Source organism: Cryptotermes secundus, unplaced genomic scaffold, assembly GCF_002891405.2.
Source record: "Cryptotermes secundus unplaced genomic scaffold, Csec_1.0 scaffold633, whole genome shotgun sequence".
NCBI classification, from domain to species: Eukaryota; Metazoa; Arthropoda; class Insecta; order Blattodea; family Kalotermitidae; genus Cryptotermes; species Cryptotermes secundus.
The window spans coordinates 1,077,426-1,105,353 of record NW_019739220.1 but is presented as its reverse complement, the minus strand read 5'-3'; the positions used below and the strand labels follow the sequence as shown (position 1 = coordinate 1,105,353).

The 27,928-nt window shown below is 40.8% G+C and overlaps 1 protein-coding gene across 1 annotated transcript in view; it reads right to left on the bottom strand.

The window, feature by feature from the left end:
* The window catches only part of LOC111871750 (clavesin-1-like), a 28,816-nt gene extending 4,748 nt beyond the window's left edge, over nucleotides 1-24,068 (bottom strand). The window contains exons 1-6 of the mRNA XM_023865054.2: nucleotides 23,971-24,068; nucleotides 21,168-21,302; nucleotides 14,922-15,073; nucleotides 13,723-13,928; nucleotides 8,801-9,068; nucleotides 6,783-6,903 (exon numbers count right to left, since the gene is read on the bottom strand). Of these exons, the coding sequence (XP_023720822.1) occupies nucleotides 6,783-6,903; nucleotides 8,801-9,068; nucleotides 13,723-13,928; nucleotides 14,922-15,073; nucleotides 21,168-21,285 (865 nt within the window). The 5' untranslated portion in view covers nucleotides 21,286-21,302; nucleotides 23,971-24,068. The remainder of the gene's footprint in view (nucleotides 1-6,782; nucleotides 6,904-8,800; nucleotides 9,069-13,722; nucleotides 13,929-14,921; nucleotides 15,074-21,167; nucleotides 21,303-23,970) is intronic.
* Between the last annotated feature and the right edge of the window lie 3,860 nt (nucleotides 24,069-27,928).

The following is a 27,928-nucleotide window of genomic DNA, read 5'->3' as shown; positions in this document are numbered from 1 at the left end:
TGTATGGCCTGAAGTAGGTTTCTACCTTTTGGCGTTGTTAGCCTCGCTCCCCAGTCTATGTGTTTTGAGTTCCAGTCGCCACCTATGAGGAATCGAGTTCCTTGCGATTGGAGGAAAGTGGTGTATTCGCTGGTAGAGATTGGATGTCTCGGCGGGCAGTAGATTGCGGTTACGGTAAATGGCCATGGCTTTGCAGTGACTCGTATACTAGCGGCTTGTATTTTGTCGGTTTGATAGTGCACAAGTTCGTGGTGAGGTATCGAGTTTCTGACGATCACGGCTGCGCCCCCGTGGGCCCTGTCGTCTGGGTGATGAATGTGATATATCTTGTAGGTAGGGATCTTGAGTACAGTTTTGCTGGTGAAGTGCGTTTCTGATATGAGGGCGATGTCTATTTTGTGCATGCTAAGGAATGTTTGTAGTTCCATTTTATGACTGGATAGCCCATTGGCATTAGTGACTGGAAATAAACGAGTGTTTTTGGAAATTTAATCGTGTGAATTTCTGTGGGGGATGTTAATTGAGGCCGAGTCTCACACGCATGACAGTAGGTACCTAAGAGNCGATTCGAACCCACGATCCCGGCTTCCGAGCGAGCGAAGACAGTGCACGCCTTAGACCGCTCGGCTACCGTGACCGGCAAGAGAGTAATCATACTGTTATATTATAACTAATGGCCGGACACGGTAGCCGAGCGGTCTAAGGCGTGCACTGTCTTCGCTCGCTCGGAAGCCGGGATCGTGGGTTCGAATCGCACTCAGGGCATGGATGTTTAGTTTGTGTGTGTGCGTTTTTCTGTTTGTGTACAAGTAGAGGCTTTGCGACGAGCTGATCACCCGCCAAAGGAGTCCTACCGAATGTGTAAGATCTAGAAAAACCGAAGTGAACGGAGAAGTTCATGGAGGTAGGCCTGGGCCCACAGGGGGCCGTAGTGCCAAGGAAAACAAAAATATAACTGATGAAATGTGTCTCATGTTTCATTCCCGACAACATATCGAACTGTCTCATCATTGGAAGCAACAGCAAATATTTCAGTCCCATAACCAAGTGTACCCCGGCCGTCCAACGGTGACGGAATGAAGGCGGCCGGAGCTTTTATGAACGGCGACTACGGAGGGATTTGAGTAAGATTCTAGCTCCGAAATGCTATACCGCAGTAAGTAATCTCTTTATTGGCATATCTTGTAAGAATCAGCACAGTAATCACCGTGACAAATGTAGACAATTTACACAAGATATATACGCAATGGACACACATGGATATCATTTTCGGATTTAGCGTATCTGGATTGCTATAAATGAAGCAGAATTCCCCCGACGACGAATCCTTCACAGAATAATTATTACTGTAAAATTGTAATACGTGTAGTAGAACACAAAGTCGCAGGTTTTACTCGTGTATAGGGCTACGGGCTTCGTAGCCGGTAGTTCATCATTTTACATTAATCTAAAGGTAGAGTTATGTGTAAGGTAAACTTTACTACCCCCAAATGTAAACCAGCAAATTAACCCAGCGTTTAACAAATCCCAGGCGCCAGGTTGCCATGCTTCCTAAATTCTCAGTTTGGTGCCTCGTATTAAAGTGTTAGCTTTGCCCTGTATACATGTATGAAACGTTTAAAATTCACCGCTTATAGTTCAGAGCCCGTTATGAAGATCACGAGTTCGGGCAGTGGTGAAACATGCATCTTTTCTGCTTACACTTCATCAGCCTAGAGAGAAGAATGTCTTATCGTGATTGGAATAAGCCTAATTGGTGATCTGAAATTGATTACAGCCAGTCAGTACTGACATTATTTAGATGTTCCCTTCACTGTATTATATTATGACATGATGCCCGAAATCCGGAATAATGAAGTCAGAATAGACGTTCATTCCTAGAAAACGATTCGGTAAAGATTTCCCACTGCAACGAATACCTACACAACAATCGGGTAACTTCCGCTGCTATGCAGTGACGCTGTAAACAACAGTAGAGAGGCTGAGTTTTCTGCGTGGTCCATGCAAAGTGGTTGTAAAGAAGATTTCAGTCGGGAACAGTTAGTTGAGTTTGAGATGCCAACCTTCCGGGATATGAGCTTGGGAGCAGAGGAACTGAATTAAGTCGAGTCTTCGGCATTGGCAGTTGAGGTTTCAGCTGTGGAGTGTTAACCAGCGGCCAACGGAAGCTGAAGAATCTCCGTTGTTAAGATTCATTACCAGAAACGTGTACTGAAGACACTGCAGAGGAAGAGCCATTGTGGGTAGTGGCTACCAAGTAAAATCTAGTGAAAGTAGACTGGGAAGACTTAGTGCGGAGTGATTTTTGGTGTGGAAATCAGCAATAGTGTTATAGTTATTTGTAGTTGCGACCTGTAAGTGGTCAATAAATCTATTCACCAATACAAACTCCGGCTACAGTCATTAATACACGTGACAATATTGTAAATGTCTTGGCCAAACTTTGCAATGAGTAATTTTACGTGTTCCTGGGTTATTATGAAGAAATTAAACGCTGTTTAATTTTTGAAATTTGAAGTTTTGAACGTCAAGTACTAAAATATTCTGCGATGTGGCAACAGGCGGTTTGATGCCAAAGCTTACCGATATACCCTACAGATAGAGGCTGCAAGTTATTCCAAAATTTTGGTACCTAATTAAAACATCTCTCAGATTACGTGATAATTTGCATCCTGTCCCTTGTGACACTCTAATAAATATTACTTGCCGAAATAAATCTTAAAATATGTACGAAAACGTGGTGCATTTTAAAGCCGGAAATTAGTATTAAACACTATAGTTTCATCTTGATTAAAATCTCGGTTCACGCTGCTTCAGATTGCCGAAGGTAGAGTAAAGCGGGCAAATAACGCCACCAATTCAGTTAACGGATCACAGGTTTCGAACTACTCGTATTTATCAGAAATAACCTGATTTGAATTTTATTTTTAGAAGCTACAGTCTTCAAAATTTCAGAGACGTTGTTTCTAAAATTTAGAATCTCATTCTCTTATGGAACGTTAATTTAAGAAAGTGTAAAATGGCCCTATTACTATGCAGGAAGGATATTAACGCCAGTAGCAGTTAAAGTTTTCCTTAAAATAAAACGCATGAAATCAAAATTTAATTGAAAATAAAATTTTCAGCAGTACAATATGGTAACATGGTAACATAATTATTTAAACTCGAACCTCTTCCTTTCCAACCTTCAGTACATTATTACATTTTTATCAGAAAATGCTTTAAAAGTGAATAAACTGTTCACAAAAGAGCAGCTGCTTTCATACCTATTCAGTCACTGGTTTGAATCCAATCGTAATTGCCTTTAGAAGTGAAACAGTAGCGACCAGTCCCCAAAAAACACGCAATTTTCTTATTATTGTCTTGCTGTCTTCTCTGTTTCAGTCGTTTCTGTGCTTGGTTTTTTTCTTTTCCCTGGCTCATTCTTAAAGAGATCTTGAGCTATTCATATTTAGAGATGGCTGAGGAGGTTTAGCTATGCACCACATTTTGGAGAAATCGTTGACCTACTGACCTTGAACGAGCGATTTCAGGCGATTTATAAGTTGCCGACCGTTCCTGATTATTACTTCCTGAATAGATTTCTTGGTCTCGGCTGACGTCGCAGTGACGGACGCTCTGAGTGAGCGAGAGCGACAGCTGGGAACGAAGTTCGTTTCTGGTAGGATGTCTGGATTAAATAGTTTTATCCACATAGATCTAAACTCTGCTACTGCAACTCTTGTGGGTGACAGTTTTCATCCAACTTTCAGCTAATAGTTTTGGAAATTGAAGTTTTCCAATTCTTCTAGGATTTATCGTTCCGTAATTATGCAGATATTCTTTCCGTAACACTTCGAATAATGGAAAAACTTTGTCAACTGGCTGGAGCTCATGGCTGCAATGAGCACGAAGGCAAAGTAACTGGGTATTTAGTTTTACGCTTCAACAATAACAGAGGAATGTAAGTGAGCTCGAAGTCCGTACAAAATTAAAGGGACTGATGCAAAAATTTGCAGAACTGTTCTGTTGTTATGCACTTACAGTCCTTCGGAGTCTTGTAGTCCTCTTGTAGGAAGGACGTCTCCAAATGATTCCCTTCTGTACGTAAGATTTGAGGTTTTCACGGCGGTGATTCTGAAGAATGTCATTTTCTGGGATGTGGCCCCGTGTAGATCTTGTGTGAACCGAAGTTTCGGATGAACGAATCGCCTTCATCTTTAGGGTAGAAAAATCCACGTGTGAGGAACCAACTTGAGCAAGTGGCTACAGACTGAGCCTTACAAAATGCGCCACTTCCCAGAAGAAGACATTCTTAATATTGCCTTCTTTTGTTAAGGTTATAAAGAACCACTGGGAAGTCCAATTGCTTGTACCTGCATTCATGCAGTCCACTATGTCACTGTTTCTCCTTTTCCCCCGTGAGTAGAATGTGAACATTTTACTACACTTTACAGCCGGCAGCTTTTGATTACCAGAATTTGTTGCCAACTGAAGTCCTGTCCCATTTAACTCAAGTTAAATGAAGCTGTTGGAGCAACTTCACAGCTTCACTTTTTGCCTCAAGAATTTGAAGAAATCATCTGCAGTTGCTGTGTGAAATCTCATTAATCGGCCGCAGATGAGGTTTTCTTCTTTCCTCGGAATGAAGCCTGGGTTCCTTCTTCAGAAAGCAAATAAACGAGCCTTCCCACCATTCTGTCTTTCCACGGAATCTGAGTGCTGTGCCCCCTGCATATTTTAACAGCAACCCTGTTAACGCGATTTCGTGTAAACTTCTTGTAAACGGATAATTCTCTAGTGGAGTTATTTTCCAGCATCAGCAGGTAAGACTGCATTTCGCTCAAGCTTGTTTAGAGGAGATGAGATCCCTCTCCACTGAGCAAGTCGCGAAGTTTTCTGCGAGCAATGCCGTGTATCCTGGCTGAAGCTGCAAGAGGAGTCGCAGAATTTACAGCAGATGCGGGGAGCTCTAAATTTTCAGTTAATCATTGGGCCCTGACGCCAACCTTTGCATGCTTTTATCATGACCTCAAAAGAAAGCTAGCAAACTTTCGGACCAAAATTCTGAAAGAAAGAACTTAAAGAAAACGGCGGAAGAATGATGGTGGAAAGAACAGTAGAAAGCAGAGTAACGTGAAGACGTCTTATTTTCATTTCAAACCTGATAAAAGGCAAATTAAAGCAGGTGGCGGGCCACGCTATAGCTCAAGCGGTTAGTCGCTGGCTCCCCACCGCGGCGGCCGGGTTCGATCCCCGGGTCTGATTAAGTGGGATCTGTGGTGGACAGTACTTCGATTTCCCCTGCCAATCTTCATTCCATCAAATTCTCCATCATAATCACCCGGGGCAGGCTACAATAGGTCAATCAGTGGCCTTCGTGCCGAGTGGACCCAGTTGGACTCCACCCCCACTAAGCGAATTAAAAAAAAAAGAAGCAGGTGGCGTTGTAGCCTAATCGACAGTGGCGGCGTTTTCTTTTATTGTTAGTGGGGTTGGTCTAAGTCCCTTGTACTGCGGCCAGCCCCAGGAAATAGGTGAGGGTGAATGTGGAGAAATTGGTGGAATGAATATTGGCAGGGTAAACCGAAGTTCTTGGAGAAAACCTGCCCCAGCGCCACTTTGTCCACCACAAATCCCACCTGACCAGACCCGGGATGGAACCTGGGCCGCCGCGGTGGGAAGCAAGCGACTAAGCTCTTGAACTATGGCGCGGCCCCAGTGGTACTGTTACACGTGCTCTAATGTTCTCGCTCATTGCGGACTAAATTTAGAGAAGTCTAATACATAAGCCTTTTAATACCTACCTCAGAAAGGAAATTAAACATGGCATCTAGTCACATAAAATCTACAATAATATCCGCTGATTTCTGTAACACTGAGACTCGTTAATTGTGACAGCGCGAATATTCAGGCGTTCCAAAATGGAGGTAGTAACTGACACGCGAAGACTATTCGAGCTCTTGGAGCCTGCTGAGATAGACCACGATGGTTACAAGGTGACACCGGTAGTTGTGTGGATGTGATACAGCACTCACAGCAACTAACCACAGACGAACTCCCTACAAGATTTTCAAAACTACTTTCAACAGATTCTGGTGGTGTTAATTGCCCCCCGCACCCTGTACAGAAGGAGGTATACGGAATATGCTGAGTCCTAATTTAATAGCATAAATGCATTTTTATGTGTCAGCCAAGTTACTAGAAATATGTACTTCTCTTAATTTCGAAACATGAAGGGGAAATTTAACAATTAATCTTTTAAGAGTTCTGTCTTCTATGATGTAACGCCGTGCAGTGTGGTAGCAAGGAGTGTTGTATTGAATTCTGTTGCGTAATTAACTTGCTACGAATGTTATTTGTCGCTTATAAACTCTCTTCTTATTTACTGTGAATATTTTAATGTGTGACAATCGGGGATGAAACTTCTTTCCAGCTGTTTGTTTATTGCTAATTGGTGTGGGAATATGTAAAGTAGGCATTTCAACGCAAAATACATGTATGACTCAATGTGAAAGAGCTTTCTCCGAAGAACTAAATAGATGGAAAATTGTACCTGTATTACAAGGGAACCTGAAGTTTGATTTAAGTACCTGTATTATTATTAACATTATGTATCTACATACTGACCCACCAAATTTTTAGTATAGTTTTGAAATAATGGATAATACTCTTCATATTAATGACTTACTGCTTGGCATTTATCTAAGAAGCACGCAGAGGTTACAACTGCAAGCATAGTGGGGTCCCTTAGGGCGCCATTGTCTTCTCGCATCTGTTCGCTCAAAGCCTACTTACATATCAGAGGCATACCTTTCGAAAGGTATCACTCCTGGTGAAGGGTCTGAGCATTGCTAACATCGCATCGGTGATAGCGTTAGAATTCAGGAAGTGGGTTCCAATCACGCTTCCGGGTAATGCGTCCTGCGGGAAACATAAATAAAAAAATATGTAGGCTTATAGTAATTAACGAATTAATTAAACGTAGCAAAATAATAAGTAACTGATACAAAACAACATAATTGGTAATAAAAGTATACAATTATATAAATAATCACACAAATAAATCTAAATGTGAAGATACATAATTATCCGGCAGCATAACCCGAAGGCTCACTACCAATAATACCGAGACCTGCCAGTGAACATGATCCTGCGTTGTACCGCTAAACTACTGTAAATTTCTAGCCGGTCAGATGAAATACTAGCAATGACGATGCGACAGATGACTGCATGGAAGGAATGGATAATTCTTGTCAGTAGCAGGTACACTTAGTGGCAACATTTATTACAGTAACTAAAATTCACTACATCTGCTGCATGGGTCACTATCAAAATCGCGTTCCCCAAACTGGATCATCATTTGTTCTGCTTTCTTTTTCTATCAGATTATCCATAGCCCAGTCCTTTGTATGCCAACCAGTATGCTTCCAGCAACCTGAGTCCCAGAAACACGTCAAGCGACATTCTTTTGTGTGTGCGCTGCTTTTTAAATTAATTTTATTGCTTTGAGGTCATAGTGGTATGGAGATACACGTACTTTGTGATTTCGGGACGTTATCTTCCAAATACTGAATCGGACTAATATTTCGATGAAGGACCGTAAGTTTGGACAACTTGAAACAGTTCATTTGTCGTCATTCCATTTTGGAAGCATATGCTTCTGAGGCCATTCCCAGAATCTCCTATTTTCCTTGACAAAGTAGGAGGGACATCAATTCAGGCTTAATGGTGTGCAACGTTGCCTAACTTCCAGGCTCGTCAGTGGAAGGTTACTCGAAACCAGTTTTTCCACCCAATTCTAAAATATTCTGAGTTCATTTCGTTGTCTTATTCGCCACTTTTATCTTTGATTTAGACATTAGGAATGATCTAGAAAGAACCCCCCTTTCAGATGCAGCGTCACTATTATCCAACAGAGACTAACATTGTCGTTGTTCATTACGTGCTGTCTTTCCAGCACTTAACTGACTATACATGACAGGCGGATCCACGCCTCATAATAACAATTTTCTTCTTTACACCCAGTTCATCGCTTTTCATTTTTCTTTAATAGTCTGCCCTCCATGCTACATTTTCCTTTCTTTCAATTAACATCAACTTCTTATTTATACATTGTAAGTTTGAAACCGGTCTTCTTCAACACTCTCCTCAAGAACTCGTTGCTCTCAGGAAATTTATACCTGCTTTCAAGGTCGTTAAAATGTGTTTTATTTCTTTAATGAAGCTGTTACTTTATTATGCGTAAATCAAGGTCAATGAAGATAGTTCCTATGAAAGGAGGCTTACAGTTTTTATCAGATCACTTTCGTTTTCCTCCGCTAGAGTTTGCAATGTTACCTTATCCCCTGATTTTGCAGATAGCGACTTCGGCTCATTTTCCGGTAACGGCAGCTACGCTTTATTTTGCAATTTTCAACTGAGTGTTTTAGATTCAACCGGCCAGAGTTGAAGTCCCGAACTTAAACACTTAGGTTGTGACAGCGTGCTGCCTGGCCAAGGTTACAGAACTCTTTTGCAGGTTAGGGAGGTTCAGATGAATATGGCGTATTGATAAAATGATAATTAACAGGAAGAATACTGAAGAAACTCAAGGTGAATCCCGCTTTGGTGTCACTTCATCGACTATGAAGCTCACATTAAGTTGCCCTGGATTAACACGGCTGTGTGAAGCTGGCATCTAATTGCATGAGCAATGACACGGCCCTAGATAAATGAATACAAAATGAAAGGGAACTTCTTTGGAAACATTCATACCTCGTCGCAGTGCATACATTTTATCGTTTGTTCAAGTGAATAGTGGAAAGGTGAGAGAACATACCTGCGTGTACATGCAGTACTTCTTCACAGTTTGGATATTCATCTTCCTCAGGTGTCCAAAGCCAAAGCCCTTTGAGTCAACGAGAATAACAAACCCGGGCACTGTACCATTTTCCAGAAGAAAGACGTCTTGCAGCATGAACCAAGTTTTCAAGGCGTCATTGTAATGAAATTTGTCTGGGTTGAAATCCGCCGCACATGCAATCATGACAGCATTTCCGTGCTGGTCTCTTTTTGGCATTATTGCAAACTGCCTGTAAAATTTAACACTATGATTGGATTACAATCAATCTTATAGCATCACCTTTTCCGTCTCCCATAATGACTCTGAAACAAATTATAAAACACTCCGTCCAATGTGACCTCCTTGGACGGAGTGTTTTATAATTTGTAATTGTTATTGTGACGGACCAGAATGAAACAAATCAGACTCTGAAACGGTTGACACGTTTTCCTGAATCTTGATATAGTATATATGTCATAGCGCATGAAGTAACCTATTGTTGTATCATCAGTAATGTCGACATGGTAGCCATGACGACTTCTGAGGTGGCAGCAAAACTAGCGGTGCGTTATGTGCTTTTAAGTTTGGTGTGATGGAAGGTGATCGAAGAAAATGTAACTTCTTTTAAGGTAGTACATGTATAATATAATACAAAATGGTGGCCAAATGAAATCTCCATGGGAATGACTAAAGAACCACCGGAGCTACAGGGTCGACCAGAAAGAATATCGGGATTTCAAACGCCTGCGACTCAGCAACAAAAACATTTATAACGGTTTGGTAGTTGCAATGTAATCGTAAGCTCCGTTTCACTCACATTCGTTGCTCGCGCATCCCAACTATATTTAACGGACGGCAGAGTAAGTCGTATGGTTTTCACTGATGAGACAAAATTTCACATTTCCGGAAGTATCAGTCGGCTTAACTGTAACACTTGGGGCAGTGAGACTCCAAGAGAACATGAAGAACAATAACAGGAGAATCCTAAAGTGAATGTGTGCTGCGCTTTGATACATGAGTCATCGGCCTGTTTTTCTTTGATGAGAACATGGTTACAAGTAATTAATTCCAAGACATATTGGAAAACTATGCTCCTCCGCGGCTCGACAACAAGAATCTTATTCAACTGGACGCTGCAGTGCGCCTAATCATGTTACTCACAATGTCCGCGACTGTTCAAACATGAATTTCCTATATCGATGGGTAAGAAAAGGAGGACCAGTTACGTGGGCCTCTCTTTCTCCTGATCTTATGCCTTTGGACTTCGAGTGTGGGGGTGTTTAGTGAAAGGTGAGATGTACAGCCAAATAAGGAATGAGATGGATGAACGCTGATCACTGTAACAGTTCCAAATGTTACAGTGTGCATGTTACAACGCGTCTGGCAGGAGCTGGATTGTAGGTGGGATGTAGGCAGGCCTACATCTGGCGATCAGTGGTGACTCTTTCGCGCCTAATAACTTTTCCACTTGTACATAAAGGAAACGTTTCAATTTGTTGATGAAATACATCGTATGATGTAAATCCGGCACACCTGTTTTCATTCCTGGGATATTGCGATACTCCTTTCTGGTAAATCCTGTAATTCATGAAGTGTGTATGTTTGTGTGTTCGTGTATATGTATATATGCGTCATGCAAACATTCAGGAAGCCCGCTCATATCCACTTTATTATTTTGACCATGAAAATACTATGTTAAATTAATAAAAAATTGTTGTGATGGAAGGAATTGTATGTTTTAGGCATGTTTGCAACCTTGCGGAGGCCAAGGTTACATCACCCGTCCGTCTGTGTGCATAGAAACGACACGAGAAAACTACATTAATTTTCGTGAAAACATACAGATATTTACGAAAAATTTTCAAACAATTCATACTTTCATTCTCCAATTTACCGTTTCTCGTAGGCCTACATGCGTTTCACTGGGTATCTGAAATACAATTTATATCTAGCTGGTCGAAAAATGTTTTAACTTTTTTAAATAAATTTGGACAGCTTTCATATACGAGTATATATAGAAGAACGCATAAAATTGAACTTAAGAATTAAAGAACCTATCAAACTGAACGAGGTAAGTCAGTATTTTACCACCTGCTTACAGGAAGCAGCATGGTATTCAAGACCCACCCCAAAGGAAGAAATGATGAAAACAGTTTATATCCCTTTCCATATATGTGAGCTGGTAACCGCAGGTGGCAGAGATCAAGAAATAATAGGCTTATTTATAACAGAGTAAAGCGAAAACTACATTACGTCATAACAGACGCGAGGAATAAAATATTCGAACACTGTATTGCGTCTCTCTCTAAATATGACCACTCACTCTGGAAGGCAACAGAAAAGTTCAAAAGACCCAAAATATTGATCCCGCCGTAAAAAAATCGGACAGAAGCTGGGCAAAATGTGATAGTGAAAATGCCACAATATTCGCGGAACATCTTGAACAGGTNTTGTGCGGATTTATGTTATTAATTTCTTGTACTGGTTCTCTAGGTGAGAAGGGTTCGATAGGTAACGACATTTGACATGGTACTTCCAGGAAATCTTCAATTTCACTGTCATTATGATTTATGTAAGAATATGTAAGAACCTGTTCAAGATTGATATGTTGGGATTTTGGACTTTATCCATCGTCCTGGTTTTTAAGATAACAAATAAAAACACGACGTTTCGGAAACATCCAGTTTCCGAAACGTCGTGTTTTTTTTTTTGTTATCTTAAAAAACCAGGACGATGGATAAAGTCCAAAATCCCAACATATCAATCTTGAACAGGTTCTTACATATTCTTACATAAATCATAATGACAGTGAAATTGAAGATTTCCTGGAAGTACCATGTCAAATGTCGTTACCTATCGAACCCTTCTCACCTAGAGAACCAGTACAAGAAATTAATAACATAAATCCGCACAAACACCTGGTTATGACCTTATCACAGGAAAAATACTAAGACAGTTTCCAAGAAAATTAATAGTATTGCTAATGACCACCTGTAACAGCATGCTCAGAATGTCCTACTACCCGATTATGTGAAAATTCGCCCAGATCATAATGATACCTAAACCTGGGAAACCTCCAACGAAGTAAATTCATATCAGCCGGTTAGTTTGCTGCCGGTCACATCGAAGCTTTTTGAAAAGTTACTATTGAAGAGAGATAGAAACTGTTATTCCCAATTGCCAATTTGGATTCAGGGAAAGACACTCCACAAAACAACAAACACACAGGATCGTAAACAAGATCGCAACAAACCTCGAAAGGAAAACACCGTGTGCAGCAATTTGCCTTGAAGTAACTCAGGCGTTTGACAAGGTCTGGCACACTGGACTACTGTATGAAATCAAAATTGCATTCCCGAGCCTATACTGCCTACTTTTAAAGTCATATATAACTGAAAGGCACTTTCAAATAAAATATAATATTTCATATTGAAATTGGTACCAGCTGAAATCAAGTGTGCCTGAAGGAAGCGTGATGGGGCCCCTACCATACTTAATCTATACAGCAGACTTGCCCACAACAAACAGCACTACAATCGCAACCTTCGCTGATGGCACAGCCCTTCTAGCAGCAAATAGTGGTCCAGTAGTAGCATCACAATATCTTCAGCATCACCGCAACCTCCTCCAGCAGCGGTACAGTATATAGAAAATCAAAATATACCAGACAAAATCAGTGCAAGTTACACACCATGAAGCACATAACTTTCCCGCAGGTTACCATCAATAATATGCAAATACCGGTCCAAACCGAAGTAAAATACTTGGGATTATACCTCGACCAAGAACTGACATGGCAGAAACACATCAAAACAAAGTATCAGAAATTAAATTTAAAACTACGAGAAATGTCCTGGCTTTTGGGCCGTAAAACCAAGCTATCCATAGAAAACAAACTTCTACTATACAAGTGTATAATTAAACCCACATGGACATATGGTATACAGCTATGGGGCTGTACAAAACCATCAAACACAAAAATAATTCAAAGACTTCAATCCAAATTCTTGCACTCAGTAACTAAAGCACCTTGGTATGTCTCCAACTTTACTATCCACAATGATCTGCAAATCCAATTTGTCATAGAAGAAATACATAGATTGTCAAGACTCTACCATCAAAGCATATTCGGACACAAAAATCAGACTAGCTGTAGAAATTAGCAGCCCACCAAGTGTAAGAAGAAGATTGAGGAGACAGTGGCCGTCTGACCCAACACAACCCGCAGATGACGAAGATGAAAACCATCACCGTTCCTCTACAGGACCTGTCAGAATATCATCAGTGGAAGTCTTCTCTACTCAAGACAACTGCTTAGAACAAATTTACTTATTGCTCCATATTATCGAGAGTAGACTGTAAATAAGCTATTAAATACTAATAAAGAAAACTATTTTAAATGTTGTAACATGTGGTACCGTTTCTATGGAACGATCGCGAGAAGAACCATGCGTTGCTTGGTAACTGTCGCTAAACAAGTTCCCGCTGAAACGAGAAACACACAGCAATACATTTACAATGGAAACGGGACTGTTTCTTGTTGGGTCCGTCCAGAGGCCATAGAGCGAGGACTGCAGGACGGCTGAATAGAGTTAATTGTCAGATGAGAGTAGAAAATATGGCTGAGAACAGACGGCGCTATAGTTGAGTTGACATTTGACAGATGACAAGAGTTCTGTACGGGAAGCTATGACAAGAGGACCTGAGCCCGGGAACGTGAAGAATCTCCACTTTTAAAAGCCGTTGTTGGGGAACGGCTGATTATGACACAGAAGGCTGGAAAAGGCTTAGCGCGTACTTCTGTTATTTGTAAAGTCTGGAGATCATCGTTAGCGCTCTATTAGGTTACATTACATTCCTCCAAGATGTTACTATATTATGTTTAATTTCACGCTGGATCAGTTGGACTAAATGCTTACATTACCGACAAGGATTGTTGTACTCCGTCCCCTTTAGGATCCCTGGCTGCAAACAGTTCTGGTGAATGCGTACGAATTGTGTAATACGTCTCGATAACTTGTTTGCAGTCCTCCAGGTGATATTGACAGCAGTGCAGAAACAGGATTAGTTGTTCATCTGTTGACCCAAATGAGACACGTTTGAGATTTGACAAAAGAAACACGAGCTTCTCAATTTAGCTAAGCAAGTGCACACCGTTGTACATATGCACATGCTCCACTAGGTATTTATTGTGTAATATATTGTCAGAATCTGCACAACATTGAAGTAATTCATGAAATGTTTCGGTGAATAATTTTTTAGTAGTAACGAGAAGGGACTACTCCGAAAGTGACAATTTCTTATCTCGATTGTAGTGGCTGTACAAAAGTGGAGCCAACCGCTTTCAGGTATTGCTAAACATCTTGTCTTGTAAATCAAACCTTTCAGCTGGGTAACATCCTAATATTCGATGTGACTTTAGTTCATCATCTTACACACTTCTCCATCTTACTCAGCTTTCCCTGACATTTGGTATTCTTTACCTAAAATCCGAAAGGAACTAAGACGACTCGAGAGAGTGGCCTGCAGATGGGGGATAATATTAAAATTTATTTAATTTACATGATTTTCGTATTTTTAAACAGAATGGAATGGGCTCACATTTGTTGGCTATTCAGAACATGGGATTCTACATTGCCTGTGATGAAATTTCTGTTACATTACAGAAAGGGTGTCATTGTTGTAATCCGTTATTTTTGCCATGGTTGCTGTTGCTGTTTCTACACATATGTAGTTCTTTAAATGTGGTATCCTACTTAACGAAACAAGGGAATACATTCCAGGCGTTTGAAAAAGTTTTGTGGCAAATATTTGGCTCGAAGAAGTAAGTTTGAAATGAAGGCTATTACATAACGTTAAATGTCGCAATTCTAAAAGTCACGTGATATCGGAAAAGTTGCCAAGTCGAGAATATTAAGACGTGCTGGAGAGTAGTTGGTTGTGGTATTAGCTGAAGAAAGAATAAAATATCTGTGTGGAGAACTTGGACAGTATGGAAACTGTCTATTTCAGTTAATATTCTCGGGGTTTCTAATTTCATAAATTGGAAGACGTATACTTATTAATTACAAAATATGTGTAACAACGTTAAAATAATTTTCTCTTCTNCTTACATTACCGACAAGGATTGTTGTACTCCGTCCCCTTTAGGATCCCTGGCTGCAAACAGTTCTGGTGAATGCGTACGAATTGTGTAATACGTCTCGATAACTTGTTTGCAGTCCTCCAGGTGATATTGACAGCAGTGCAGAAACAGGATTAGTTGTTCATCTGTTGACCCAAATGAGACACGTTTGAGATTTGACAAAAGAAACACGAGCTTCTCAATTTAGCTAAGCAAGTGCACACCGTTGTACATATGCACATGCTCCACTAGGTATTTATTGTGTAATATATTGTCAGAATCTGCACAACATTGAAGTAATTCATGAAATGTTTCGGTGAATAATTTTTTAGTAGTAACGAGAAGGGACTACTCCGAAAGTGACAATTTCTTATCTCGATTGTAGTGGCTGTACAAAAGTGGAGCCAACCGCTTTCAGGTATTGCTAAACATCTTGTCTTGTAAATCAAACCTTTCAGCTGGGTAACATCCTAATATTCGATGTGACTTTAGTTCATCATCTTACACACTTCTCCATCTTACTCAGCTTTCCCTGACATTTGGTATTCTTTACCTAAAATCCGAAAGGAACTAAGACGACTCGAGAGAGTGGCCTGCAGATGGGGGATAATATTAAAATTTATTTAATTTACATGATTTTCGTATTTTTAAACAGAATGGAATGGGCTCACATTTGTTGGCTATTCAGAACATGGGATTCTACATTGCCTGTGATGAAATTTCTGTTACATTACAGAAAGGGTGTCATTGTTGTAATCCGTTATTTTTGCCATGGTTGCTGTTGCTGTTTCTACACATATGTAGTTCTTTAAATGTGGTATCCTACTTAACGAAACAAGGGAATACATTCCAGGCGTTTGAAAAAGTTTTGTGGCAAATATTTGGCTCGAAGAAGTAAGTTTGAAATGAAGGCTATTACATAACGTTAAATGTCGCAATTCTAAAAGTCACGTGATATCGGAAAAGTTGCCAAGTCGAGAATATTAAGACGTGCTGGAGAGTAGTTGGTTGTGGTATTAGCTGAAGAAAGAATAAAATATCTGTGTGGAGAACTTGGACAGTATGGAAACTGTCTATTTCAGTTAATATTCTCGGGGTTTCTAATTTCATAAATTGGAAGACGTATACTTATTAATTACAAAATATGTGTAACAACGTTAAAATAATTTTCTCTTCTGCTGCTGCTGTTATTAGTCCTACTGCTACTACTACTACTACTACTGCTGCTGTTCCTACTACTACTACTTTTACTACCACTTCTACTACTACTGCTACTGCTGATGGTACTACTACTACTGTTGCTGGTACTATTACTACTGCTGNTACTGCTGATGGTACTACTACTACTGTTGCTGGTACTATTACTACTACTACTACTGCTCCTACTACTACTATTACCACTACTAGTAATGCTGCTACTACTGCTACCGCTGTTCCTACTACTACTATTACTACCACTTCTACTACTGCTGCTACTGCTGATGGTACTACTGCTGCTGGTACTACTACTACTATTACCACTACTAGTAATGCTGCTACTACTGCTGCTACTACTGCTGCTACTACTGCTGCTTCTGCTGCTACTACTACTACTACTACTACTACTACTAGCACCGCCACTGCTTTTTATAGTTTCCAGTTTATTAAAATCTGCCAAAGTAAGGTTATTCGTAATCGAGCTTCGGCGAAGCTGAGGCAATATGTACGTGTATAACTTTTAGACTAACAGTGAAGAAAACTTATATGATGCAGCGAATTAGTCCTGGCAGCTCCGGTGCATGAGAAATAAGTACACGTATAATCAACATGCTGGTGAAAATGCAGCTTACTATCTAACATTAATTACAAGATTACTTTCATAGTCTGTTCGTAGATCAGTACACCACCAACTTAATAATTAAAATCGATACTCTTAGTTTTATGAGTAAAGGAAATTATACGGGTTTTAAGAATGCGAATTTCCGTATATGTACTTTTCAATGTGCAGCTTCTGTACAGAGTTGATATCTTCAGCAGACTTCATGATACAAAATATTTTTATAGAGGAAAAGTTCGGAAANTACCGAAGCGGGCAAACGAATAAATAAACATAAAGATAGATAGGCAACGGTTACGAGAAGTGGTGAACAACGGTTGTGAGAAGTGAAGGCCGTGTGCGGTTGTAAGGTGAAGAGAGCTTCCATAATGTGAGGACAAATTATAATCCTCATGGCTAATAACTTCGGAATTAGATAATATATCATTCTCAGTATTAGTATAACAGTATGTGGGAACTCATCAAAGGCTTGGCTAAAGTCGGAATAAATGGAATGGATCTGCCCTTGTGAGCTAAGAGAAACTGTAACAGATTAAAGTAAGTAGATAAATGTGTTGCAGTAGATTTAGCTTTAATATAATTTTGTTCAGATATACAAAGTGCAGCTGTAATAAGATATAAAAAAGTAAAAAAAAAAGCAAACTATCCCTGTACCAGTCCGTGAAGGCCCATAGGTTTGTGAGACGCTGAGGGTCCCACATTATCTAGAAAATCGGCTCAAAGATGGCGGTAAGATTGTCAGCCTTACGCGCCGGCCGCGCTTTACTCCCCAGAAAAATTATTTAATTAATTCCTGGTACATATTTCTGTTAGAGGCTGAGTAAACCCCAGGGTCCAAGCGGCCTCCGTAGTCTAGGGGTAACGTTCCCACCTCATGACTCAAGGTACGCGGGTTCAAACTCGGCGGAGGTCGTGGAATTTTTAAGGGCGGAAAAATTCAGGGAACAAGTCCTCCGGGAGGGACTTTAAGCCGTGGGGTCCCGTGTCGTAGATTTACGGCACGTAAAAGATCCTCATGTCTCTAGGAGACCTCTGAGCAAAATTAGGCAAAATGTTTCCCTCCCAAGTAGTTTCCAATGCCTCCGGTAGATGGGGAATTTATTGGGTACCAATGCCAGTAGAGGGCCGATCTTGCTGGCAGAAAGGGGAGATAGCGGGCACCAGTATCGGTAGGGTATGGAGGCAGTATAAATTAAAGGGGGACGTACAATAGACTATTAGTCGCGGTGCATGGGGATACCCACCCCCTCTATACTCTATACTGAATAACTGAATAACTGAAACCCCAGGGCCATAGTGCGGCTGGAAGGATTATGTCAACTGAAAAAAATCCAATGACCTCATCGGGACTTGAACCCGTGACCTTCCGGCTTGTAGCACAGTCCCTCAACCATGCTTTCAATACTTTTGGAAAAATTATTTAATACTTCAGTTGTATATAACTAAATAATAAGGAACTTCATAACTTGTACTCTTCGGCAAGTATAATTAGAATGATCAAGTCAAGGAGGTTGAGATGGGCATGGCATATAGGACGAATGGAGAAGTGGAATGCATATAGGATATTGCTGGGAAAGCTAGAAGGAAAGAAATCACTAGGAAGACCAAGACGTAGGTGGGTAAACAATACTAAAATGGATCTTGGAGAGATAGAATGGGATGGTATGGACTGGATTGATCTGGCTCAGGATAAGGATAGTGGAAGGGTTCCATCAAATTCTGGGAAGTTCTTGAGTAGCTGCACAGTTGGCGGCTCCTCCGGAAGGGCTCAGCTCCATGAGTGAGTGAGTGAGTGAGTGAGTGAGTGAATTGTCTATAACCGGTAGCTAACGCACTGTTCCCTTTCTTGAAAATGGGCACAACAGCCGCTTGCTTCCAGAGAGAGGGAAACTTCTTTCGTCATAACCAACTCCGTGGCTTTAGTCCGCAAGCGAACTTACCGACCGAACGATCGCCGCTTGTCGGCGAAGTTAGTGGCAGCTTTAGCAGATAGAGGGTGTCGCGTGGTCAGCCCATCGAATCCCCACGGCTGTTAATCTCGGTTTTCTAGACCGGAGCCGCTATTTCCTTGAAATAACTTCTTAATTATTCTCACGAGACTGAGTGGACACCTTTCCAGACCTACTATTTCTCAGAAAATCTGGTAGCGCTGGGAAACGAACCCGGTACCTCTGGATCTGTAGCCTGGAACTCTAATCATTAGACAAAATATGCGATAAGTTATTTTTTTCATAACAAACTAATATTGAAATTGTGACATAAAACAGGGGAGAACCCGTCTTCAATAATGAAACTTGGGATTTTATCCGGACCGACGTACATCGACGAGCTGAGGCGTCGAATTGCCTATTTAACATGAGAGTCGGAAATGGAAGAAGGTTGAAGAAACCAGCCAGAGTAAAATAAGAGTTGTCTGGAACAACGACAGGAGTTATAAACTGAACTAAAATGATAGGAAAACTCTTCAGAATCACACTGAGACTCTGGTATTGCATTTTCACGAATTCTGAACTAGGTGACGGAATCATAATTCTTTTCAATGGCTCTTCCAGCCCATTCAAGGCCCTGGCCTCTTATTCGATTCCGTAATCATTTTCACAGATTTTAGAGCTCCTTGGACGACTGATCAGCTCGTCGCAAGGCCTCTACATAAACACAGGACAACACCAACACAGAATAAACGCATACACACGCCATACATGCATGCCTTAATTAGGATTCGAACCCACGATCCCGGCTTCCGAGCTAGCGAAGACAGTTTATGCCTTACACCGCCCGACTACTGTAACCTTCTTTTCAAACTTAGAAACGTGTTTGTAAAAGTCACATCTTTTGGTTCTTAGGTTATCATCGATAGATTTTGACCAACGAAACCTGTCGGCTGTAGTGGTAAGTTTAGTCAATATGCAATAATAATAATGTAGCCCGCACACTGGCATGCGTCGAAACATGTAACAGTCAAGAAACGACGTCTGCGACATGACGCAAAGAAAGGAGCAGAGTTGGAACGAATGAGATTATGAAAACCGCCGCACACTGGCATGCGTCAAGACATAAAACAGTCAAGACACGATGTCTGTGACATGATGCAAAGAAAGGAGCAGAGTTGGAACGAATGAGATTATGAAAACCGCCGCACACCGGTCGCTGACTTCCCACCGCGGCGGCCCGGGTTCCATCCTGGGTCTAGTCAAGTGGGATTTGTGGTGGACAAAGTGGCGCTTGGGCAGGCTTTCTCCGAGTACTTCGGTTTCCCCTGCCAATCTTCATTCCACCATTTGCTCCACAATCACTCTCACCTATCATCTGGGGCTGGTACAATAGGGCAGAAGTGGCCACAGTAGAAAGGACTTAGTCCCACCTCACTAGCAAAAAAAAAAAACCTGAAATTACCACCAACGGGAATTTTAATCCACAATCTAGAAAACGAGGAAGCCTTAACGTCTCACAACCATATGTGCCTCCACGGACTGTTACAGGGATTACATTAACTTTCCTTAAGGGCCGCGCCATAGCTCAAGCGGTTAGTCGCTGGCTTCCCACTGCGGCGGCCCGGGTTCGATCCCGAGTCTGGTCAATTGGGATTTGTGGTGGACAGAGTGGCGATGGGGCACGTTTACTCCGAGTACTTCAGTTTCCCCTGCCAATCCTAATTTCACCGGCTCCACAATCACCCTCACCTATCATCTGGGGCTGGTACAATAGGCCAGAAGTGGCAACAGTACAAGGGACTTAGTCCCACCCCGCTAGCGATAAAAAAAAAACTTTCCTTAGGTTCTCCAACAGTTTCAAGGTCATGTCTTCTCTTGACACCTAGTAATGATTTGAAAACCGCAATTAGAACTCGAAATTGAGGGAAGTGCGGACTTAGAGACCGGAAGAAGGTAATGGGTAAAGAGTCTGTCATTTAGCAAGGTTTCACTAAGGCTACAAATTTTATATACGTAAATACTATCCTCTTTTTTCCCTTTGGCGCTACAGCCCCAATTTGGGTCTTGGCCTTCCTCCGTGAAACTCTCCGTGTCACTTCGGTTTACTAGATCTTGGACATTCTGTAGGACTTCTTGTACACAAACACAGAAAAACGCGCGCGCGAATACACACACACAAACAAACACTAAACATTTATGCCCTGAGTGAGATTCGAACCCACGATCCCAGCTTCCGAGCGAGTGAAGACAGTGCATGCCTTAGACTACNCTGTCCATAATGTAATTACTTGTATATACACTGTGCTCTGTCTGTAATTAGCCTTGCGGCTCTTGACTCGGCACATAAGTAATAAAGAACTGAATTGAATTAACCAAATTTTATTATTATAACATTTTGTTAATTTAATTCAAATGTTAATAATAACATTAATAAAAACATTAGGTAAGTTGGGTAAAACTTAGAAGGTAACAGACAAACATCTTCTGCATCACCTGTGATTCCACTGGGCAGGTGAGGCTGCCTGGACAACCAGTCTCGCAGATTCTCAATGTCTTCTGTCTTCAACTTCGTATCTTTGGATAACTCTTCTTTAACCGTTATTTGCGCCATTGTTGCATCAGCCGAACCTGCAGATACGTTCATCAATATTTTTAAAGAACCAATTCAGTGTTCTGCGATATTCTGAACTAAAATGAATTTCCGTGCTTTTAACGATATTTCATAAAATGTGACAATAGCAGTGAATCTAATTTAGGTATGTTTTTCAGTATCCTGCTGATTCATTGTAGTAGCTCTAATTTTGCTACGATTCTTTCATGCCACACTTCTTCCCGTTGTTTATGCACTTATATAGTGTCATTCGGCGTCATATATTTCCATAATCCAAAGATGTCAGTCAAAGATACTACGTATCATTGCTAACGCCCCATGGTATGTTTCCAATATAACACTCCATGAAGACCTGAAAGTGCCGCTAGTGAAGGAAGTCATAAAAGGGAAAAGCACAAGATACCTCAACAAAATAGAAGGACATGAGAACGTACTAATGCAACCGTTACTGGAACCTCACAAAGGACGAAGACTAAAAAGGAATTGGCCAGCCGACCTGAGAGAGGGTTAACGAGGACTTATCGCAGGATAAGCCCTCTCCACGTCACGAAGAATACTACAGCTAATTAGCTTATAGAATCAAATGTAATTGTGATTGCTAATTTTATGTAAATAAAAAAAATATATTCTAAGACAGTGACATTTTCATTAAACGTCATCTATAGAAACAGAATATATTACGTTTGTGTTTGACTGAAAGCCATATCAAGTGGGACACGTGTCATCTAAGTATGACTGGAGGAGATGGGTTTCTCCGGGTATACCTCATACAGTGCTGTTGCAACTGCTTTATGTAAGCATTCGCAGACAGCCGACAAGTGGTATTTTTCCAGTTTGGGAATTGAGCGGGAAGTACATAACTTTATGCAAGTGCAATGCCTAGGGCATACATCACGTGTGCCAGAACTGAGAAATGCATACAAAATGTTGGCAACGAAAACTCAAATTGAGAGATCCTTTCAATGCCTAGGCGTAGACGGAAACATATTATACTAGGTCTTAATGAAATTTGGCGTGAGGATGTGGGCTGGAATCATTTTGATCTGGATTGCAGCCAGTAGCGGGCTACGGAGACCTCAGTAATAAAGTTTCAGGTTCCATTCAGTGAAGGACATTTCTTATCCAGTTGAGGAACTAAAGAAAGTTACTCACTGGAATGGACTGAAATTGTGTAATAAATTTAGACTGAAACTTGTTAATTTGCACCGCTGGAAAGCATAATTTGTGCTCAGCGCCTGAGGACCAGAGAAAACGCTGCCCGGCATGTTAGATTTTAGCTTGATGGCGGAGGTATGCAGTAAATATTTTTCGGCAAGGTACATTTTAGTTCAAATCAGTGCGTGTAACCTCTAATTTTGCACTAAGTTACTCACATGTGCTCTAAATCGTGAACGTCCTTGAAGTCTGTACCTTCAATTGGGAACATTGTTTTTCGTGAGGTATAAGGTTACCATGGAATGACTATGAAACATCTACAAGACAACACGGCATCATGTCCCAGAAATATGTTTTTTTTTTCGTTTTTTACATTTATTTTATGAAACAGGCTTTGAATGTATTATTGTTATTACTATTATTATTAGAGCCGGGATAGCGTATTCGGTATAGCGACTGGCTATAGGCTGGAAGACTGAGGGGTCGGAGTTCGAGTCCCGATAGGGTCAAGAATTTTCTCTTTTCCAAATCGTCCAGACCGGCTCTTGGGTCCACCCAACCTCCTATCCAATTGGTACTGGGGGTCTTTCCCCGGGGGTNCCTACTTGCCAAGTTCGAGACTTCTCTACTTTTAGCGTTCGTCCCACAAAAAGACACTGTCCCTCTTCTCGGTGCGCCCTTGCTACCAACGTGGTGGGTAAAGATCTCGACAAATTTGCAGACGGAGCGGTGTCTCTGAATCATATTTTACAAGCATGTACCAAACCTTTTACGGTGTTACTTGATTAGTGTTTTCATTCACTACAAATGTGTATACCTCGGCTAACTTTAATTTTCTTATGTAATTGGTTTTAATTTATTGACTTGTTATTAATTTTATGCTATCACTCCCAGGTGTCTTATCTTAGTATTTAGTCACTAACAGTATTAGCAACATTCGTAATATTTCATAAATGTATGTATATATTTCAGTCTTCTTTAGATTTATATTCACAGATTTATTTGTCATATTTGTATTTTGTTTTAATTGTTTTCTGTACCTTATATACTCATGCTAACTTTGTAATTGGCCACTATGCTGTTAAGTTATTGCACGTAAATAAACATGAATTGAATTGAATTGTACAATTTTGTTTATGTCCTATGCATGACTGGACTAAGAACAACAGATTGCAGTTTAAAATAAATGACCACAAATAGCAGTGACCTGTGAAGTGTCATAAGGAATGTGTGGGGGAAGTGTCTCTCCTAAACCAGCTGTCCACGCATACCTCAACTATCATAACAAAATGTCTACCTTGCCAGAATTACACAAACATCCATGCCCTGAGTGGGATTCGAACCCACGATCCTGGTTTCCAAACGAGCGAAGACAGTACATGCCTTAGACCGCTCATCTACCGTGACCGACACGTAGTATATGAGGTTTAGAAAAACATTAATCGTTATTTATCCAACTAGTTTTAATTGTAATTAAGTTCTGGGTTACCAAGTCATTAATTAATTAATAAAAAAGTAACCCTTACGTACCTGTGAGGAAGACTGGTCGCAAGGTGTGCCAGCTAGCTTGATGTCTGAGCTCTCTTCTGTTCAGTCGGTGCTGTTATACGCGTATCTCGTTCGCCTTGTTCATGCACAAAACCGGTTCTCGACTTGGCTGCAATAGCAGGAAAGTTTGTTCATATACCCAGTTTATTTTATGATTTTATATGTGCAAGACCATAAATAAACGTATAAATCTTTATAATAGTAAAAATATCCGTTTATCGTACATTCTAATGATGCAAGTCATTTCGTACAAGTAGAGTCCGTTCCAGATATTCCACTATTTCCTGTTCAATACTTTCAATCTTGGATCGTTGTGCCTTCTCCTTTCTTGCGTGTTGACTGATAGTAAATGTTGTATACCATTTTTCGATTTCAGGTAAATTAAGTAGATTACGAAAACCTTTTCTTATTTAAAAAAGAACAATCGTGGTTGCCTGGGTGCATGACAGGCGAGAATAATTTGAAAAAGAACATTTCAGTGTCCTTTTCATAAGGATATTTCATTGAAAATGGTAGTCCTTGTTTTGGGGGCCCAAAAGATGCTTCAGCAGGTAGTATAAAGAATGTTCCCCGTTCATGAAAACCACGAGAACGAGACAGAAGTGATGATGGAATTCTAACAACTGAGAAATCACAGACGAAATCGTTAGTCAAATTCTCTTCAGAACTTGAAATATCGAAATCAGGTGTGCACCCAGACTTGCAAAAAATCTTCACATCCATATCCGTCGTCCAAAATTTTTGAATGAAGAATCTGATTAAATTATGGATCGGACCTTTTGAGGCTTTGCTTCAAACATTCCCGATGTTTGCCTTCACGCACAAAAGTCTTGTACAGCGACGAATGTGCAATTAATCACAGGAGTCATTCAAGAAATTCTTTGTCTTCCACAAGAAAACCCATACTTTTCTCAGTGAATCAAGAAAAGTCCAAACCCTATCCTGATTTCGACAGCAATTTGTGTGACAGTGCAAAATTGCATGTAAATGCCTCGCAAATTGTTTGTTCCACAATTTGATATCCTCTGTAGCCGAGATGAATTCTGGATCCTACACATAGAGAAAACTAAGTGTATGTTCGTAAGTCGTCACCAAAATGCATGGTAATATCAGGACATTGTGGCCCAGTTCAGATATTTGGGAACGACTATAACAAATCAGAACATTTTGTCTTCTCGTCTCTTGTGTGAAAACATAAAAATTATAATATACAAACCTGTAATGTTACCTGTGGTTCTGTATGGGTGTGAAACGTGGTCTATGACATTAAGGGAGAAACATAGACTGAGGATGTTTGAGAAAAGGGTGTTGTGAAGAGAATTTGGACCGAAGAGAAATGAAGTGACGGGAGGACTGAGAAAACTGCATAATGAGGAGCTTCATAACTCGTACGCTTCTCCAAGAACAATTAGAATGATCAATTCAAGAAGGATGAGATGGGCAGGGCATGTAACACGAATGGGGGAGAGGAGAAATGCGTATAGGATATTTGTGGGAAGGCCAGAAGGAAGGAGACCGCTGGAAAGACCAAGGAGTAGGGAGGTGGACAATATTAAAGTGGATCTCGGAGAGATAGGATGAGGTGATATGGATGGGAGTGATCTGGCTGAGGATAGTGATCTGTGAACAAGGTAATGAACCTTCTGGTTCCATAAAATTCTGGAAAATTCTTGAGTAGCTGCATAATTTGCAGCTTCTCATTAAGGGCTGAGCTCCATGAGTGAGTGAGTGAGTGAGGAGGATGGGGCACGCCTTATTACGCTCTGGCAGTTCGTGAATATCCGAATGAAAGTTTGCAAGAAGATGGACTGCCAGCTGATCAGAAGCGATGCCCGCTCCACTTCAATGGTCTCCACGTAGCCCGGACCTATCAGTCTGCTACAGTACGCTTTGGGGGATCATTAGAAAGGACGTCGGGTAGGAGAGTTGCACTACAACAGACCAAATGAAAGAATGGAATCTTGCCGATTTCAGTACGTCGCACTGTGTTGGTTATGAAATGTGAATGATCACTCAGTTTTTGTGCTTGGAAAACGAAGAGATCCATACCGATGTTATTGATATTTTATGTATAATTGATAAGTTGGAAGCACGCTGTAGCGTAGTTGGTTGATGCACTATATTACTAGCTGGAAGGTCGCGGGTTCAAGTCCCGATGAGGTCAATGAATTTTTTTCAATTTACCTAATTCTTCCAGCCGTATTATGGCCCTGGGGTCGACTCAGCCTCTAACAGAAATGAGTACCAGGAATATTCTTGAAATGTTCTTGGGAGTAAAGCACGCCCGGCGCGTAAGGCTGACAACCTTGCCGCCATTTATAAGCCGATTGTTTAGAAAATGTGGGAGCCTCAACCTGTCACAACCCTATGGGTCTCCACGGCCTGTTACAGGGATACCTTTACTTTACTTGATAAGTTGTGTTTATGATATCAGTGTGACGCCTTATGGAACTGTTACGGTACTTCACTTTCAGATGCCAACTCATCTAAAAGTTCTAGGAGGGCGGGAGGAGCGGCAGAGGAACCTTGGGGACAGACAAAGTACAAAAAAAAAAAAAAACAGACTACTGCATGTTGCGTAACAAGACTGATGGACTAGTTATGTTAGTATATTCCTGTTTCAGAACCCGAATTTAAGACAAAGTGGCGTTATGCAGATGGGTAATACAATTTTCGAAAATCAGTCGAAGTACAAATTTCAGCAATATATACAATTTTTATTCACCAAAGAGTTTGTAAGATTAAATTAGAAAATGAATTTAGAATCTTTCAGCTTCCACTTTAGTATCCGAGCGCCCTAAATATTAAAATACAGAAAAACAAATTTTCCTGCACGTTTCATTGTGAAATTTAATCCAGACTCCTAAAATATTGATTTTACCTAGGAGAGCGGAATTTTTTTTTTGCTATTTTGTGGGCCACGTGAATTCATACTGTCGCCACATCGCCTGCATAGGTTCGCCTAGTTTCCAACATTGCCCGAACTAAACCGGTTTATATGCGTGTCAATCTTTATGGCCTGAAGGACAGAACAAAGACTGAGAGTGTTGAGAACAGCATTCATATGAGAATATTTGATCTCTAGGAGGAGTAACAGATGATGAATAATGGGAAGCTTCATAATTTGTACTAATGACCAGGTATTAGTTCTTCGATTAATTAATTGAAATTGAGATAGGATAAACATGTAGTACACATGAGAGGGCCGGTCATGGTAGCCTGGAGGTCTAAGGCACTTACTGTCTTCGCTCGCTGGGAAGCCGGGACCGTGGGTTCGAATCCAACTCAGGGCATGGATGTTTGGTGTGTGTTTGTGTTGCCCTGTGTTTAGGTAGAGGCCTTGCGATGAGCTGATCACCCGTCCAAAGAGTCCTACCGTCTGTAAAATGATCAAGAAACTGACAAATCAGACCTATGCTCCAAAGTGGAAGTAAGATGAGAGCAAGAGAGCACATGAGAGAGTTGGGAAATACATGTAAGCATTTAGTCAGAAAACTTTAATTCAAAAGATAACTTCTGATACCTTTGCGTGGATGCGTGCAATGTATATTAACATCGAACTCTGAAGAACAGAATGTGGGGGTTTGCGCTGAATTCAGCTGGCTCATTGTATGGTACAGTAGCGAGCTCTTGTGGTTACAAATATGAACCTTCGCATATCACGGAAATTTGGCAGTTTCTTCAGCAGCTAAATGACTACTTACTTTTTCAAGGAAAACTGCCTTAATGCAGTTATGCAGTTATGCTAAAGAGGACTTCACGTGTGATTTGAAGATACAGTGAGACTGTTATGAATCCGTTGCCAGGAAACGGCTAGTGATGAGTGTAATAGATTGAGGACACTAGTATAAATAACAGTGACGTGTAAAGTATGGAATTAGCGATAGCGCTATAAATAATTGTAGTTGCGAGTTGAATGGAAGTCACGCGCAACCCCTCA